The following is a 20,510-nucleotide window of genomic DNA, read 5'->3' on the forward strand; positions in this document are numbered from 1 at the left end:
CCAGCATTCATAGTAACTGGGTACAAAGCATTTGTAGTTTGGCAGGCAACAAGTAAACACAGGAAGGTGGAGAAAGAAAAGAACAGACACTGAACAAAGTAATGCAATGAAGAACAGTAACAAAGGGATGAAGCACTGGGCTGTAGGACAGAACAGAAGCAACTAGGGAAAATGAAATACTGGAAAATTCCGGTAAGTGCTCTATACAACAGATTAGTTTACATTTAAATGTGTGTGTTTTCTGTGCAGTGGCTCCAACAAGTGGTGCATAGCAACCTAGCCTATTTCATATTGTTATTTCATCCTGGGTCATCCATTGTTTAAATGTAGATAATGAACATAAGCCTGTCATTATATATATAAAATAGTTACCAAGACCCGATCAAATACATTAGCTGTCATAAACTTGGAAAACAGAACAGAACATGTGTCTCCAGCAAATACTGATACGTACTAACTCATTACACACTGGTGCGACCAAGTATTTCAAAAATTACATATCTGAAAAGTGTCTCACTGCATTTTGACATAGAAAGAAGAGAGCAAATAAACTAGAGCTTATAAATAACTATCCAGAATGTTCTTATACATGATGGAAACATGTCATGTTCTGATTATGAAGATTATGTATTTGTCAACTTCTTAATAAACACCTGTGTTTGTTATAATATATTTTATTTCTTTCCTCACACTAACCTCACTCTTGTTATTTACTTCCATGATGGGTACATTTTCTTAAGAGAAATGACAAGTCTTGAAATCTGTTTTCATGTCCAAATGTATTTATGTGATTTTGACTTTACAACTTAAATGTTAGTTTACACCAGAAATCACTTGATATACATTACTCATATTTTTTGGTATCACTTGAAAAATGGCAAACTGTGATGCAGTAACAAGTTTTAATTTTTTGTGAGACCTTACAGATTGTCAGAACCATGGTTTTAACTTTTAATAAGTTCACAGAATGAATGCTCTATTTAGAAATTGTAACAGGTAACTTACATTTTGTCTTCGTTACTATATGTTTGTTTCACATTTTCACCATAACCAGTACTAAAGAGCATCATACTAAATGCGTGATCCTCATCTATGAATATTACATTCAAATATAATTGTAAATTTTAGATCTGCTGGCCTTAGTTCTACAACAGCTTCTTTGTTTCTTCTTAACAGATGATTAGCAAACATCACACTCATTATACTGATCTTCAGCCCTAGTATCCTAATATTCATTAGAAATTCTACATTATTTGGAGAATGTATACAGCAATTAGCTCATTTTGGTCTACTGAACGTTTCCTTAATGACTGACATCTTCTATTGCCAAAGTAGAATAGCTGATGTTATTGTCAGAAAAGGATATCTAAATGAGTGACACATCAATCAGTTTGATCTGAGAGAAAATTATGATCTTCCAAATACAATTTCTGTATTTCATCACCACTTCTAATTGTCATCTGCACTCCCCCCCCCACCCCTCCATATGCATACTTTTCTGAGGAAATCACAAACACTTTTCAGTAGTAGTTCAGCTGAGAAGTGTTAAGTACAAGAGCAGAACTCAACAGTGCATTCTTGAGAACTAGGTTAACAAACTAAAGTACAGAACTGTCATCTGAAAACTAAGCTATTGCCCGGGAATGCATCATGATTAATAAATACAAATGTCAGGGATTAGTTAGAGAATTTTTTGAAAGGCAATAGTATTTCCACTGTGATTGCATAATTGCATGGAACCAAACCTGAAAAAAGCCAGTTACACAATTTCTACATCTACAAGTACAACCATACTGTGCAAACAACTGTGTAGTGCCTGGTAGATCGTACTTTTCATTGTGCCACTTACCAGGGCTTCTTTCCACTCCCTCGGTATACAGGGCATGGGAAGGAGGACTGTCATAGCGCCTCTGTGTGCTCAGTAAATAGTCTACTCTTGTCTTCACAATTGCTATGGGGGCATTAAGTAGGGAGTTGTAGTGTAGTAATATATTTCTCCCTTGAAGCGGTTTATTGAGATTTTGTAAATAATCTTTCATGAATTGGATGGCATTTATTTTCTAGTGTCTGCCATCTCAAGTTTTTAGCATTTCCATGACACTTTCCCATGTGTCAAACAGTCCTGTGACCTTTCATGCTGCCCTTCTCTATGTAAATTCAATACCCCTCCCTCCCCTCACCCCAAAAAAAGGAAAAAAAAAATCACTCCAATTTGGTGTAGATCTAACAAACTTGAGCAATATTTTATGATGTGTCACAAGTATCTTGTAACCAATCTCCCTTGCAGACTGATAGTATTCCTCCAGAATCCTACCAACAAACAAAGGCCTGCCATCTGCTTTACTCAAGATTGAGCCTATTTGATCATCCCACTTCATGTACCCATAAACTGTAATAGACAAATATTTATATGAGTTAACAGATGCCAATTGTGAACGTTTTAAAGCAAGTTACCAATCTCTGAGCCACTTTTAAATCTTATCAAGATGATCAGAAATTTATGCTTTTTTGCCTTTTTTCTTTAGGTAATAGTTCGTACAGATACTGTATCATCAAGATAAAGTCTGAGATTACTACTAGTACTGTCTACCAGGTCAATGTTTGAGGTATGAACACATCACAAGATCTTACAACAGATGTATGTCTAAGATCTTTAATAAGAGTACCAGTAGTATGGATTGCTCCCTTATTGTACACTCGTGTGAACTGTGCTTTCTTCCAACTGCTGGACACAGATATTTGTCTGGGGGATCTACAGCACATTATGGTTAAAAAGAAGAGGTAACTACAATACAAATTCTACATGGAATCTGATAGGGATTCCATTGGGCCCCAGAGCTTTGTTTAGTTATGATGCTTTCACTGGTTTCATTATGATGCTTTCAGCTGTTTCTCAATGCCACTGACATTAAATCTACATCACTCACATTTGCAAGAGTGTGAAAATTTCACTGGGGCAGTACTCCCAGATTTTCCTTTGTAAAGGAACATTTGAAAATGAGGTTCATCATTTCTGCTATAGCTTTGCTGCCATCAATTTCTGTGCCTGTGTTATCTAAAATGTGAGTGGACACTAATTTGTGTGCCACTGACCACTTTTATGTATGACCAGAATTTCTTTTGGTTTTGTCAGGGGTTTTTCCAGTACGATTCTACAATGGTAGTCACTGAATTCTTCATGCATTGCCCTACTAACAGCCAAACATTTCTTTTAGCCTTCCTCTGTCTACGACCCTATGCGTTGTTTTACACATGCCGTGCAGCATTTGCCTTTATTTTACAAAGACTGTATACTACGGAGGGAGCACAAAAATCATGAATACTCTATTAGGTACACATCTATTAAGCACTTGGTCAAAAATTTTCTTATCTTGTGTCATAGTTCCTCTAAATGCTCCTGCCCAGAGGTAAAGGTTTCAGGTTCCTCATTGGCATTAACACTACTGCCTGTTTACCTATTTTAGAGAATATGTAAATATTTCTACTGGTTTTAGTTTGCCTGTGGAACTATGGTAATCATTTTTGCTACAACCACCTCATGATCATCAATAACAGTTACCATGCAGACATCTTCGACGATGTCCATTATATTTTTTTTGCGATTAGAAATAATATAGGACCATCATAAGTGGGCTTCAAAATCATTTGTTTCAGGCAGTTTTCTGAGAAGGCATTTAATACTGTTTCACAATATGTCTGTCACACCCACTACTTACAAAACTGTAACTATCCCAATCAACTGTTGGGCAGTTGATGATATGATTGGGGGACACATACCAGTGAGCTGAGATATTCTCATAGGTTTTTGGTTACATCTGAGAATAAGGACTAAATTGTAAAGTTTTTGTTCACCCTTGATATTGGGAGTCTCACCCAAACAACCTCACATGTAGTATCAATTTTTCTCTTAGTGGCTATGAGTTTGCAGTCTACTGCAACAAATACAGCTCTCCCATTTCCCATTAGTCTATCATTTTAATATAAACTCAGATTTAGGCAAAACACTTCACTCTTATCAGTTTAAGGTTTTTGCTATATTTCTGTGTCTAATATTACGGGAACTCCACTGATTTCTACGAGTGCTTCAAACTCTTGTCATTTCATTGCAAATGCTTTGGTAGCTGATCATTAGTATTTTAAGTCTCATCTACAGGGGCATTTCTTTGGATGTTACATTGATACTTTGTAGTCTTCTAGGTTATCCTATTTGAACTGGATGGAGAATGGCCTACTCTAATCAAAAATTAACCTTGTATGCACCCCACACACAGTCAGCCAAAGTAGCACCCCTGATGTGTAGTACTCCCCTGATCCATGTAGGTGGAGTCTTCTGTCTTGTGTGTGTGTGTGTGTGTGTGTGTGTGTGTGTGTGTGTGTGTCTACTTTCGTATTTCTTTTTATTTTTAAAAATCACAATTGCTACACTCTTATCCACTGACCAATCTCTTGTCTACAAGACAGGTGGTTGATTTTTTTTTTGTTATGCCATTACTTACTCATATTGTTTCCAGGTTTCTCATTATAGTTTTTAAAACATTTTAATCTTCTTAATTTTAAGTTTTACTCTCGGTTAATTAGAAAATATTAGAAATTGGGAGCAAAAAACATCAAACTTTATCATAATAAATTATAATAGTGTTCATCAAACTTTATCATAATAAATCATAATAGTGTTACGTATTTTCATGGACATAAATGTTTTACAAGCAAAAGTATTATCACAAAAAATAAAAAATAAATAAAAAATACCATGATTTATTTAAACTCAATTAAAATAAATTCAATCAAATGTAAAGATGATTTTGTTACAAAAGAATCGTGTCCCTCCGCAATGAATTTTCCTTTATTCAACATCTCGTGTGAAAATAATGGGAAAATCAAGGGGTACACAAACCTGTCTAGCATCCTGTTCGGCCTTAAATTAACCGAACACAATGTCCTGGCCTGTATTACATTCTGTTGCACAGCTACTGCAGTCGGTGATGATGATGATGATGTCTCAGGTTCCACTTCTTCATGGAGTATTCCAGAATCATTAAGCAATGGGAAGATAAATGGATGAAGCTGGTGCAATTTATTTTGGATGCGATGCACTGCTATGCTTCCTGTACAAGTACTTCCTTCATTAATTGCTAGGTGGAAAGTACTTTGTGAGAATGCATCCATCCATTTGCGGTACCTGTTAAAATGACATATACATAGTGTCTGAGCAGTCTTTTTTGGACACTGAATTCTATAAATAGTTCAAAATTGTGAAAAGGTTATACTTCTTGTGTGTTCATGGTATGATCAAATTGCAAAGCAGTTTCTATTAAGGACAGACTCTTCTTTTTCTGTTTTAGTAAAACTCTTGCTCACTTATCTGTCACACAAAAGAAATAAATGCTGTATCATTCAGCACACTGTTTCATTACTGTTTTTATTTACATACAGATATGTCAGGGCTAAGGGAAGAAGCATGGAGGGAATTAAACATAGCTCCGAAAGTGACGGCTACTATCTTGTTCTTGTTGTTTTGTTGTCTTTAGTCGAAGACTGGTTTAACCTGCTCTCCACATTACTCTATCCTGTGGAAGCTTCATCTCCAAGTAACTACTGCAACCTTCGCCCTTCTGAACCTGTTTACCATATTCATCTCTAGCTTGATCTCCCTCTATGATTTTTATCCCACTTTTCCTTCCAGTACCAAATTGGTGATTCCTTGAAGCCTTAGAATGTGTCCAACTGACAAATACCTTCTTCTAGTCAGGTTGTCCACAAATTTCTTTTCTCTCCAATTCCATTAAAGCACCTCCTCATTAGTCACGTGATTTACCCATTTTCTCTTCAGCAGTCTTCTGTAGCAGCATATTTCAAAAGCTTTCTAGTCTAAACTATTTATTGCCCATCTTTCACTTCCATACATGGCTACATTCTACACATATCCTTTCTGAAAAAAACTTCGATACCTAACTCTATATTTTATGTTAAAAAATTTCACTTCTTCAGAAACAGTTTTCTTGTCATTGCCAGTCCACATATTATATACTCTCTACTTCGAAAATCATCAGTTTTTTCCTGCCTGCCCATATAGCAAAACTCATCTACCACTTTAAGTGTCTCGTTTGCTAAACTAATTCCCTTGACATCACCCAATTTAATTAAACTTTATTACATTATTCTTGTTTTGCTTTTGCTGAAGTTCATCTTATATCCTCCTTTCGAAACAATGTCCGTTCCGTTCAGATGCTCTTTCAAATCCTTTGCTGTCTGAAAGAATTACAATGTCATCAGCAAACACCAAAATTTTTGTTTCTTCTCCCAGGAATTTACTTTCTACTCCAAATTTTTCTTTGGGTTCTTTTACTGCTGGCTCAATGTACAGACTGAATAACACTGGGCATATCCTACAACCCTGTCTCACCCCTTTCTCAACCACTGCTTCCCCTTCATGCCCCTAAACTCATTAACTGCTGTCTAGCTTCTGTACAAGCTGTAAATAGCCTTTCGCTCACTGCATTTTGGCCCAACTACCCTCAAAATTTCAAAGAGCGGACCACAGTCAACATTGTCAAAAGCTTGCTTTAAGACTACAAATGCCAAATTTGTTAAGTTTGTATTTCCTTAACATATCTTCTAACATAAGTTGCAGGCTCAGTATTTCCTTGGCTCGTACCAATTTTTCCATTCTTCTGTAAAGAATGTGAGTTAGTGCTTTGCAACCATGACTTATTAAACTGATAGTTTGGTAATATTCACACCTGTCAGCATCTGCTTTCTTTGGAATTGGAATTATTTTATTCTACTTGAAGTCTGAGGGTATTTAAAATGTCTCATACATCTTGCAAATGAGGTGGAATATTTTTGTCATGGCTGACTCTACCAAGGCTATCAGTAGTTCTTACAAAATGTCACCCACTCTGAAGTCTTCGTTTCAACTTAGGTCTTTCAGAGCTGTGTCAAATTCTTCTCACAGTATCGTGTCTCCCACGTCATTTTCATCTGCATCTTCTCCCCTCCCACGTTATTGCTTTTATGTTCAACTCCCTTGTATAAATCCTCTATATACTCCTTCCACATTTCAGCTTTCCCTCCTTTGCTTAGGATTGATTTCCCATCTGAGCTCTTGATATTCACACAGCTGCTTCTCTTTTCTCCCGAAGCCTCTTTAATTGTCCCTTAGGTGGTATCTGTCTTTCTTCTAGTGTTATATACTTCTAATCCTTACATCTGCTCTCTAGCCATTCCTTCTTAGTCATTTTGCTCTTCTTGCCAATCTCATTTTTTTGATGTTTGTATTCCCCTTACCTATTTCATTTACTGCATTTTTATATTTCCTCCTTTCATCAATTAAATTCAATACCTCCCACGTTAGCCAAAGAGTCCTACTAGGCCTTGTCTTTTTAACTATCTGATCCTCTGCTGCCTTCACTATTTCGGCGGAGGTGGAGGAGGAGGAGGAGAAGATTAGCGTTTAAAGTCCTGTCGACAATGAGGTCATTAGATATGGAACAGAAGCTTGGATTAGGGAAGGATGGGGAAGAAAATTGGCTGTGCCCCTTCAAAGGAACCATCCCGGCATTTACCTGAAGCGAAATCACGGAAAACATAAATCAAGAAGGTTGACTGCAGGTTTGAACAGTTATCCTCCCGAATGCGAGTCCAGTGTGCTAACCATTGCACCATCTAGCTTGGTTTTCGCTATTTCACCTCTCAAAGCTACTTATTCATCTTCTACTGTATTTCTTTCCTTTCTTGTCAATCATGACTAATGCTTCCTTAGAAATACCCCGTAACCACTGGTTCTTATCTAGGTTCCGTCTCCTTAATTCTCTACCTTTTTGAAATTTCTTCAGTTTCTGTCTCCAGTTCATAACCAATTAACTGAGGTCAAGGTACACATGTACCCCTGGAAATGTTTTACTATTTAAAATCTGGTTCCATAATTTCTGTCTTACCTTTATATTATCAATCTGAAACCTTCCAGTGTCTCCAAGTCCCTTCCAGGTGTATAACCTTTTTTCATAATACTTAAACAAGGTGTTAGCGATGATTAAATTATGCTCTGTGCAAAATTCTACCAGGTGGTTTCTTCTTTGATTCATTTCCCCAATCCATTTTTCACCTACTATTTTTCCTTCTCTTCCTTTTAGTGTTAACGAATTCCAATTGCCCAACACTAGTAAATTTTCATCTCCCTTAACTATCTAAATAATTTCTTTTGTTTCACCATACATTTCTTCAATCTCCTCATCTGCAGAGCTAGTTGGCATATAAATCCTTACCACTGTGATGGATGCATGCTTTGTGTCTATCTTGTCTACAATAATGCATTCACTATGCTGTTCATAGTAGTTTACCTGCACTCTAATTTTCTTATTCATTATTCAACCTGCTCCTGCATCACACCTATATGATTTTGTATTTTCAATCCTGTATTCAAGTTTTTTCTCCTGCCACCAAACTTCACTAATTCCAACTACATACAACTTTAATCTATTTTCTGACCTACTTGCCCGATTAAGGGCATGCTCTGATTTTTTGAATGCCAGTTCTGTTTCTCCTGACGATGACATCCTTCTGAGTAGACCCTGCCAAGAGATCTGAATGTGGGACTATTTTACCTCCAGAATATTTTACACAAGAGGATGTCATCATAATTTAATCATACAGTAGAGCTGCATGTCTACAGGGAAAAATTAAAGGCGTAGTTTCCCCTTGCTTCCAGCTGTTCACAGTACCAGCACAGCAAGGTTATTTTGGTTGATGTTACAAGACCAGAGCAGTCAGTCATCCAGACAGTAACCCCTGCAACTACTGAAAAAAGGCTGCTGCCTCTCTTCAGGAACCACATGTTTGTATGGCCTCTCAACAGAGGCACCTCCAGGATGGAAAGGTGGTCAAGCACTGGTCTTCATGTCATCTATCAAAAATTGCCCTGCAGTTCTAGACTCCAACTGTCAGTGCAGCTATCATAAGTGTGTTATAAGTAGTCATGCAGGCTGAACGTATTTGTAATGACACACATTCCAATACAACTCAGGCATGTACATGCATTAGTCCAACTAATGCTTGCATACGCTTGAGTTAGACTGGTATGTGTGTCGTTATTATTATGAAAACAATAAGAGTGATGTGGATGGCTGGAATCAAATGTCAATGTCAAAAACAACAAACCAAAGGTTTTGGGAGGGAGGGAAGCATGACAAACCATGAGCACAGAAGAGGTGTGAGTGGTGAAGACAAGTGTAAAGACAAAGTTTACAATATTTAACTGGTGCTACTGATCAAGAAGCGAAGTAAGTGAGGGTGGAGGAGGGAAGAATTCAAATGAGAGAAATGGAAATTACTAGATCCCTCCTATTGCTTTGCAGCATTTGTTGTGGTAAATATACAAATGAAACACTGACTCACTCCTGAAAACGTATGTTTTCTGTTTGATAGAAACACGTGTGAAATGCTTACATAGACCACTCTCCAATTTTTCTATATTCTTACAACCCACTGGGGCTGAATTTTTAACTTTTCAATTTAAGAGCCAAACTAGTGCATGTATGATACAGGTCAATTACTAAAATTGTTAAGAAATTCACAAAAGAAGAAACAAACCTTACATCGTTCATGACCTCTGGTGGTGTAAAGTGTACAACGAGGTAAGCCAGATCTTCGTCCTTCTCTGCTACTGCTTGATGCTCTCGAAACATGGGGTTATTGATGAATGAGTCCAGAAAGCTATCAGATGGACATTCCACAACTGCAAGCAAAATTCACTGTCATTTTAAAAATTTTTAAGATTTTTTCATTTCAAACATTATAAAATTGGAAAAGACAAAGGGCTGAATACCCTGTTTGTAAATATGAATTAGAAATTTTTAATGTGGAAAAATTACTTTCCTTTCAGTGTGTATATACATTTGTTTGGGGAGAGGGGCATCAATTGAAAGCTATTCAATGTTGTTTATGTGCTTGTCTATTCTTGTAATTCCGCCAGATGTATTGACGAATTACCCGATACAAATATATATATGTCCAGTGAGGTTGTTAGGCTTGGCACATTCAGGTTACTGTATTTACCCGGTTATACGATGAGATTTTATCACAAATTCATCATTTGAAAAATGCAGTCATCTTACATTCGCAGCTTAAAGTATTACTGCTGAGGTTGACATTTTTACCTTGTTTAGTAGAATATGTGGTGGTCACCTTTACATTCAAAAAGGAAGCTTTGGCTATTGAAGTCATGTGCAGATTTATTTTGAAGAATTCAGAAGGGCAGGACTGGGCAAACAGTACTCACATTCAAACAGGCTCAAGCTTTCCCGATATGCAGAAATGCTCAATACAGTATCGGCATTGCTCGAACAATTAAGTGAAATTTGCTTCAAGTAGTGCTATTGCACGGGATATGCAAGAAACTATGAACTAGCCACAACAACACTCTATTGTTCTGCTTAGAATATGACAGTTCTGTGAAACACAAGAGGACATAGTACTAAATTCTATCAATTTACTTACAAACTCTTCTTATGTTTGAACAGATTTACAATAAAATTTGTGGATGCCATATACAAACATTAATGCTGCTTTTTAAGTAAAGATAACATTCAAAAGCTGACATGTTGCCCTTCAGAAAACAGTATTCGATTTTGAACCCAGATCAATGTTTTATTTAATTATGAGAGACTGTAATGATAAGGGTTGCAAAGGAGGAATTCGGTCACTGTACAGGTATTTGAATGAATGAATGAATGAATGAAAATAGCCTGTGTTGTCCCACTGAAGGCAAAGGCCTCCTACAAGTGGCAGTATCTGCTTTTAAAGACTCACGTGTTGAGCTAGTCCGCATAAGAGGGTACCACACTCAATGCACACTACACACTGAATTACACTTGATTACTTAGTTGTAGTTTCTCCTTTCTGTTTCTGGCTATGTTGGTCCACTGTCTTCCTGCTTGTTTTATCAAAAAGTCTGACTATTTGTGTCTTGGTCTTCCTGGGAGTCTCTTGCCGATGTAGGGGTCTCGTGTGGTAGTTCGTGCCATCTATCAGTCATCTTGCAGCCTCGCCACGTGGCCGCGCCATTTCATTTTGGTCTTCATAGCCTGTTGTGCTATGCCTATTGTTGCTGTCATTTTGTGTATCGAGGTGTTCAATATTACGTCTTTCAGAGAGATGCCAAGGATCTTCCTCTGCATTTTTCTTTGGGATATCTGTAGATTGTTTCTCCCTTTGGCTTTGAGAGCCCATGTGTGACATCCGTATAATAACACTGGAAAAACGCAGCTTTCGGGTGCCTCCATTTTGAGCCTCCTATTCAAGGTTCTGTCTAGCAATACGAACTTTAAGGCCCAGAAAGCTTTCCAAGCTAAGGAAATTCTTAGTTTTATTTCTTTTTCCATTTTGTTGTTAATTATTTGGCCTAGGTACATGTATTGTGATGCACACATTAGTTCTGTTTCTTCAAGGTGTACTGGGGTTTCTAATTCATTTGTCATTACTTGTGTTTTAGATTTGTTCATTGTAAGTCCTACCATCTTGCTTTGTGTGTTAAGCTCCTGGAGCACTGATTGCAATTCCCTCGCAATTTTGACGAAGAGGACTATGTAGTCACCGAACCTCAAATTTGTTAGTCTCTTGCCGTTGAGGCATATTCCGTCTTTCTTATTCCATTTTAGTTTCCGGAATATGTCCTCCAGTATGCAGGTAAATAATTTTGGGAAGATGGGTTCCCCTTGTCTAACTCCTCTTTCCACACGGAAAGGTTGGCATGTCTTTTCGGTTTTAACTCTAGCAAAGCTGTAGTTTTGAATGTTTCTTAGTAATTGGATGTATTTTGCTTCTACTTCTTGATTTCTTAGTGCTTGAAATATGTTTGGGTGTTCGACGGTAACAAATGCTTTGCTGCAATCAACAAAAGCAAGGTATATTTTGAGGTGGTGGTGATCTGATTTTTCTATTATCTGATTAATGGTTTGAATATTGTCCACTGTGCTAAATCCTTTGTGGAACCCTGCTTGTTCTGAGGCTTGGTTCTTGTTTAGTGTTTTTGTTTATCATCTTGTTAGTATTTTCGTGAATAGTTTACATAGGTTACACATCAGGCTTATGGGTCTATGGGTCTATAATTGTTCATGTCACCTTTCGTACCTTTTTTGTGCAAAAGTACAATCGTACTTGTTTTCTACTGATCGGGAATGTCTTCGGTTTGTATGATTCTGCCGAACACTTCTGTGATGATTGGAGTTAGGAGATCTTGGGCTTCTTTTAAGAGCTCACTGTATATGTTGTCTTCTCCAGGTGATTTTCCATTTTTCAATTCAGTGATGGTTGTTCTAACCTCGCTGTGTATTATAGCGGGTATGGTTTCAGTGGTGTTTGGGTATGGATCAACGGGATTGTGGTCTGTGGCTTTGTTTGGTAGAGAACTTTTGTATATTGCTTTGTAGAATTCCTTTGCTGATTTTATTATATCCTCTCTTGTATTTAGATGTTCTCCTGCCTGATTCTTCATTCCTAGTATCCACGGTTTCCTGCCCTCGGCACTTATCCTTGCTTTCCTAATTGATTTGTTTGTTTTTAGTATTTGTCTCATTGTTGCTAATCTGTGCTTGCGGATATCTTTCCATATTTCACTTTTCGTTATTTTGTCTAGTTTTGCACATTCTTCTTTATCCCTGTCTGAATATCTCTAGTTTTTAACATTGTCGACCTGTGGTCAATTAGCTGTATGGTACTCTGACTTAATTTGCTTCGACTTTTCTTCATTTGCTCGTCTTTGCTTTTTGCTTGTGTCCTTGTGAGCTTGGTATATGTATTTTCTAGTGCATTATACATTTCTTGTGTGTGTGTGTGTGTGTGTGTGTGTGTGTGTGTGTGTGTTTTTTACAGACTTCTGGGCTCCGTATCAGTATGTTCCTTCCTTGTTTTCTTCTTTGTTTAGTGTAATTCCACAACCTCTCCTGTTGCTCTTCTTGTGGATCAAAAGAAGTGAAATCAGTGTATTAATGTGCACCCAGGCCAAAAATCTGAATTTTGTGTGATTTCTAGGTATCCAAAGGGAATTCCCACTTTGAAGGCTTTTTTTTGTTTCCTAATGTGTGTAGTTCCTCGCATTCTAACGGACCCATTATTCCGTTCTTTAACAGATTTTTTATCGCTATTTCATTCATAGTGCTTTTCTTGAGATTGCTGATGTATAACCATGGTGTTTTGTCTGCTGCTTGCATGTCCTGGTCCTTTTTCGTCCCTTTTATGGTGTTCCTGTGGTTCGTATTTCTTCCTTCTTGTCTTCTTTTCCATGTGACTGTTTCCCATTGCTGTTCCTCCTGTTCATTTCCTTCATTTTGGGTTTCTTCATGTTGGTACTCCCCTTCAGGTGCTTCTTGTTGTTGTGCTTTTCGTCCTATTGGCGGTTCCATTTTCTCTCTATTTTCTTCTGATCCTATTTTTCTACCATCCCTCTTTAATGTTTCAGTTCCCTTCTGTAGTGAGCGCTTTTCCTCTTCTATGGTTTTCTTCACTTATTCGACTATTATATTTTCTAGTTTCCTTGTGAAGAAGTCAATTATGTCTTCTACTTTTTGTGCCATCTTTTCGACCTCTGTCGGTTTCTCGTTTCTCATTTTTATTGTTGCTTGATTCTTGCTGGTACATGCATCTGATTGTAAATCTGTTCCGTTTTAAACCTCCGTGGACTCCTCTTACCTGGTTTCCGTTTCATGGTTTCTGTCAGTAAGAGCAGCTGCCTGTACTGCCGTTTCGTGTTTGTCATTCCTCTCTAGTCTGGCAGGTATTAGAATACTGGGTAAAAATGTTATCGGTTTTTAACCAGCTTTAGAACACGGTGGTGATATTCACAGGAAACAATAAGGAAAATTAATCCAGAATGAAATAAATCATATTAAACTGTAACTGCTGTCGCAAGAAAAAGTTAGAATGGCAAGAAGCACCATGGAGATAGTACCAATAGACATTAGTAGATGGGGGTATGAGTGTAGTTCGAGAACCGGACTGAATCGTGACTGTGATCTTTTATTTATGTTTTAGTTGCTGTTGTTACATATGACTTAAACACTAGAAGATATTGCACATAAGAACAAAATTCAAACCGAGAAAGGCGTCTTTTAAGACAGCTGTCATGATGTTTCATTGCAGCAAAAGTACAGACAGCAGTCATACAGAAATTGGTCTTTTCATGAAGAGTCTGCATACTATGACAATGAAGTTGTAGGATTGTTAGAAGGAATAGATCCCCATCACACAAGAGCATTTCATACTAAATTTTACTAATCACTTATACAATCATTTCACTTCTACATTCTCTGTCACGATTGTTCATTTATTTAATTTATTTTTTATTGAGATACATACATAAACCCCTCTCCTGCAACTCAGGTGTAGTTAGTAGAGTTTTTGCATAATTATTGTAATATAAAAGTAAAACAAGGGCAATGGAGTGTAATCCAGTTAAATCAATTGGGGCTGACAGAATTTGACAGGGATATGTGACACTACAAGAAGCTGTTGTGCTTTGTTATTTGAGTGCCAAGAAACTGATGATGAATCACAAACAATAAGCTATTCACACAAGAAAGGAACAAAAGATAATGAAATGTGGTGCTACAGAAGAATGTTGAAAATTTGATAGGAAGAGTGAATGACTAACAGGGGGTACTGAATCAAACTGCGTAAAAAAGAAAGTTGTGGATAGTTTGGCTAAAACAAGGGATCGGTTGACAGGACATATCCTGTGGTATCAAGAAATCATCAATTTGGCAATAGAAGGAAGTGTAGGGCCTAAAAATTGTAGGAGAAGTGCTAAACTTGAAAACAAAAAGCAGGTGCAAATACATGTATGTTGCAGTAGTTATGAAGAGAAAAAGGCTTGTACAGGTTAGACTAGCGCACAGAACCATGTAAAACCAGTCTTTGGACTGAAGACCACAGCAGCAACATTGTCATTGAACTTTTTTTTTTAAGAGCACTCATGACAACATAAACACTGCCTAGTGATGTCTGTTAATGCAAGCAGCATGACAATTCATGAATCCCAAGTTGTGTATGTTGACACATTCTGTGGCGTAACAGTTAGATGCACACATTAAATAATACTTGGCAGTATTATAGCTACATTTAATACTACAATAATATTTTAATACATACACATGTAATTGCAGTTTAATATGAAACTGGTATTTAATAAATGTGATTTTTCTAAAATCAGTGTAGGCCATGCCAAGTGGTCTAGAGGTTCCCACATGACCCTCATGGATTTTGATGAAATTTTGTATGAACATTCACACATGTTCTCAATGAACACTGGTAAAGTTTCAGTTACAGAAATTCAATACTTTCGGAGATACATTCACTCGTTTAAGACCATAGCGCAGCTTTCTATAGTGTGTCCTTGAATTTTCAGCAACTTTGAGATGAGATATCTCTGTAAGTATTTGCATGAAAGAAACAAAACTTGGCCATCTTATACAGCTTCTAAAGCTCTTTAAAGTAAAATATTAAGAAAAGGATTTCTGAGCAATTTTCATGTAGATAATTTGAAGCAAAGTTGGGCAAAAAAATAGCTGTTAAAAAAAAATGTTAACTTTAGTTTTTTATATCTCCAAAAGTAATTGTGGGATGTACATGAAACTTTGCACACCATAACTCACCAACACAAGGTCTTAGAATATAAAATTTCATTCTCCTATTGCTTTCCATTATTTCACAAATCTAGGGTAAATTTGACGATTTTTCAAAAAGTGCTAAAAATGGGTATTTTTAGTCAAATTTTTCAAAAAATTGTTTTCTCCAAACTCTTCTAAACTATGGTCATTAGAAAGAGCATATTCTAAACTATCTAGAAAAGTGGATTTGGTTTTGCAATGCAAGCATATAAAGCCCTAAAAAGTAGCATCATCAAAGAGGCGCACTGGAAGTTTGAACACATTTTTCTGGCACTCAAATTATACCTGACGTCTTTTATTTTGCCTTACATACATGTTTATTAATGTCTGGGATAAGTGAAATAAGAAGTCCTGATGAATAGGACCCAGCTTAAGTTCGAATAGCAAAAGAATAAAAATAGAAACAATGTTATTTCTTAATTGTCACCTCGCCTCACCCCCCCCCCCCCTCTCTCTCCCCCCATCTCTCTCTCTCTCTCTCTCTCTCTCTCTCTCTCTCTCTCTCTCACACACACACACACACACACACACACACTATTATTATTAAGAATGAAGTAAATCATAAAATTTATTTGCATAATCATCTAATTATTAGTTGCCTGTTTAATGAACAACACCAGCTTACTGATGGAAAAGAAGTGTATAAATGAGTTGCTATGGTCCATGGTGGCTTAACCACTGCTAGTTTCATTTCACCTGAGAAAACTAGCATTCCCATTGCCATAGGGGCCACGCCCAATAGCTTAGCAACAACAGCCATGGGTGGGTTTCTTTACTACAGGTTCCCAAGCCTGATAAGGGTTTCTTTACACAGGTTCCCAAGCCTGATAGTAAAATTATTTAAGTGCTCTGTGTAAAATTAGAAGGCACTCTTGGGTTCCTTAGATTGTTTCCTCAAACCTATTTCAATTTTTGATGTGATAGACAATAAGCTACTATTTAATTCTTCTTTTGGTGTAAAGTCCTCATCAGAATGTGATGATGAGGCTGATAAAGCTTCGTCCAAGTGTTTATTTAAGGTAGTCCTGCAAGCCGGACAAATTTTCTGACCTGGCTTTATGTTATTAGCTAGCTGCTTCTTCAACATATCATAAGCCTTATTAGCTGTTTCAGTATCAAGATTGCGAATTCCTGCCTTACCATTATGATTCACCTTCCCAAAGGGATTGAAGCAATTTTTTTGTAACCTCTCATATTGTGTCAATAACAAGGCTGCATGGTGTAGGCAAACTTGAGAGGTATTGTCCAGCTTTGCTTCAGAACGTCAGACGAACAACTCTTTTTTCCTCATCACTAAAATCCGCAAAACCATTTAAAGCAGCTTTTTTGGCAAAGAAAAAGACATGACACTTTGTTCCACTATCTCCTTGCCCAATTGAGCATGAAGGTATGCTGTTCCCTTCTGCATCCATCTTTAATCAGTAACTAAATAATGTATTTGGCCTCTAAGTGCAAATTATAATCTGCTTAAAATTCAGACAAATTGCTACTGAATGAAATTATACACAATGTATAATACCAATGAAAAAATCTAATAAGAGATATATGCTATAAAAGACACAATCAAAACAATTTTTAGTAAATGAGATTACAAACTTTGATGGTCTTACGAATCACTGAACAATCCACACTCAGTCAAGAGAACCCACTCACTATGCTGCAAACACACCACTAAAATACTGATTGTTCAAACAAGGCTCACAATAAGGAAACAATCTGATTGTTAAAGTAATTGTTGCCATTATGTTTTCTATAAACAGTGAATCTTGTGAATTTTCTCTGTGAAACTAGTGGTTACGTATTTACCAAAGTAGCAGGCTACCTTTAAGTGTGATTAAATACAAAATTAAAACTCTTAGATGTTTAACCAACCAATTTCACACGTTTCCCTAATAACTTTAAGACAAAAATTCACAGGTTACAACACCTAGGTATTAAAATCTCTGCAATATTGATTGGAAAATTTAAATTACTTGATGCATGATTCAAGCAAACTGATTCTTTTTTGGAAAAATGTTTTATACAATTGAATCCAAAAATTAGGTCTTCATTTTCCACTTGTAAATATTTACAATTTTGAGAAGTACAAAAAATATGAAGCTATTATTCATTGAATTCTTTATGATCTCTCTCTCTCTCTCTCTCTCTCTCTCTCTCTCTCACAAATGAGAAGAGTTTTATGCAAATGAACACTTACGATAAAAGCAGAAGGGCTACTTCTCATAGTTTTGAAGTTTTTCTGACAGTCTCATTGCCTATTTACTAGATCTTTTTATTTCAATTATTTAAGGCATTAATAAACATTTATTAGGCATAATAAAAGGCTTCAGGTATAATTTGAGTGCCAGGAAAATGTGTTCAAACTTCCAGTGCGCCTCTTTGATGATGCTACTTTTTAGGGCCATATATGCTTGCATTGCAAAACCAAATCCGCTTTTCTAGATAGTTTAGAATATGCTCTTTCTAATGATCATAGTTTAGAAGAGTTTGGAGAAAACACTTTTTTGAAAAATTTGACTAAAAATACCCATTTTTAGCACTTTTTGAAAAATCGTCAACTTCATCCTAGCTTTGTGAAATAATGGAAAGCAATAGGAGAATGGAATTTTATATTCTAAGACCTTGTGTTGGTGAGTTATGGTGTGCAAAGTTTCATGTACATCCCACAATTACTTTTGGAGATTAAAAAACTAAAGTTTGCATTTTTTTAAAACAGCTATTTTTTCGCCCAACTTTGCTTCAAATTATCTATATGAAAATTGCTCAGAAATCCTTTTCTTAATATTTTACTTTAAAGAGCTCTAAAAGTTGTATAAGATGGCCAAGTTTTGTTTCTTTCATGCAAATACTTACAGAGATATCTCGTCTCAAAGTTGCTGAAAATTCAAGGATGCACTATTGGAAGCTGTGCTATGGTTTCAAACAAGTGACTATATCTCTGCAAGTACTGAATTTCTGAAACTGAAGCTTTACCAGTGTTCATTGAGAACATGTGTGAATGTTCATAAAAAATTTCATCATAATCCATGAGGGTCATGTGGGAACATTTCTCGATATTAGACCACTTGGCACGGAATGGCCCTCCTATGACAATTTTACAACTACTTAAACTTTTATGTCTGCCTTGATCTGTGGCCTGAGTTGGGTTGCCAGATTTTGTAAAATAAAATAAGTGACAACTCATTATCTGTTTATAACAATACCTTCAAAACTAAAACACACTTATATACATCACACAAAGAACTACATAGCCCCTATACACATTTAATAGAGTGCAAAAGATATTAATAGTGTGGAAGCACACATCTAAAGAAAACAAGAAGTGCATATTTATCGTTTTCAAGGACTAGTAAATCAGATTCAGATTGACTCAAATTTATTTCACTGAGCTTTCAGTCCTTTTTACTATGTGAATATCATTCTTTTTCCGATGAGTCTTTGATATATCTTCTTCATGAAGACTAATGGATTAAGAACATACACTGAACCATGCTTGAATCAGACTGGAGATGTTACGGAAAACTGAAACTATAACAAAGTTGTTTTTCAAGAAGTTAAGTTTCAAGCTTATATTTATTCCATAAAATATAATTCATAATAGATTTGAATACAAAAGTGGAGAATTATAACTCTGTATAAAAAGTAAATGGAGGAAAAAAATTTAGGTGAAAAAACAAAGAATCCATTAATAACGGAGTCTCTGTTAATTCTACACCTGAGTGACATTCTAAAATGCTACCTAATTACATTCTTAGTTATAAAGCCTGGCTCTCTATTGCTGAATGAAGGAAACTCTCGTTTCAAAAGTCATAGGTTACTTGAATTTATGTTTGTCACTATGCCTTCTGCAATGTCATAAGATAAGATTTTTTTGTCCACATTTTAGTATAGTTTTGAATTGACATGGATTCATTATATGTATTTTTAATTACAATTACAAATAAAAGTGGAAAATACTAGACAGGAGATAAAAATATGAACTGAGGAAAGATAAACAGTAATCTTACACTGGGAAGCAGTGAGCAGTGATAAGGTAATTGAAAACATGATGATTAATATTGTCTGACAATCAACATATGAAGAACTCCATGCCATTATTAAGCATTATCTAGTTTCTATTAACAATAAATCATTTTCCATTACATCTTTGTCGGAGTCAAGGCTATTCCTAGGCTACCTGCTTTACTTCCCATTCCTTACTCATAATTAGTTGCACTACAAAAGCTGTGAGCTATACCAACATAAATAATTATGCTGTTAAGAGAATTGCTGCGTTTGAAAGCAACAAGGAATTAATCATCACTTGCATAAATAGTAGGAATTTAAGGAGATGGGACCTGGCTAAACTGAAAGAGCTAGAGGTTGTAGAGTGTTTCAGAGGAGGCATTAGGATGGAAATGGAAGAGGATGCAGATGAAGATGAGATGGGTGATAAGATAACGCATGAAGAATTTGACAGAGCACTGAAAGATCTAAGCTGAAACAAGTCCCAGGGAGTAGACAACATTCCATTAGAACTACCGACAACCTTGGGAGAGCCAACCATGTTAAAACTCTTCCATCTGGTGAGCAAGATGTACGAGACTTCAAGAAGAATATAATAATTCCTATTCAGGGTGTATACGTGGACAAGGAAAAAAATTTCCCGGATTTCCCGGATAAAAATACACTTTCTCCCGGGTGAAAACATACTTTTCCTCTGTTAACTGACACTATATTTTCTCTCGGAACTGTATAACTTATAAGTCCTTTGAATGGTTGTGGTTTTATACATGGGAGTAGAATTTCCCGGCACTTTAGAAAACTAAACACAGGGGGGAAAAACACGTTTTGCAAATATCTTTGATGTGC

The 20,510-nt window shown here is 36.3% G+C and overlaps 1 protein-coding gene across 1 annotated transcript in view; it reads right to left on the reverse strand.

The window, feature by feature from the left end:
- LOC124595800 (ribonuclease Z, mitochondrial) overlaps positions 1-20,510 on the reverse strand; it is a 137,625-nt gene that overhangs the window by 35,416 nt on the left and 81,699 nt on the right. Inside the window, exons 5-6 of the mRNA XM_047134688.1 lie at positions 9,589-9,733; positions 4,895-5,179 (exon numbers count right to left, since the gene is read on the reverse strand). Coding sequence (XP_046990644.1) covers positions 4,895-5,179; positions 9,589-9,733 — 430 coding nt within the window. The remainder of the gene's footprint in view (positions 1-4,894; positions 5,180-9,588; positions 9,734-20,510) is intronic.

This window comes from Schistocerca americana, chromosome 2 (assembly GCF_021461395.2).
Source record: "Schistocerca americana isolate TAMUIC-IGC-003095 chromosome 2, iqSchAmer2.1, whole genome shotgun sequence".
Lineage (NCBI taxonomy): Eukaryota > Metazoa > Arthropoda > Insecta > Orthoptera > Acrididae > Schistocerca > Schistocerca americana.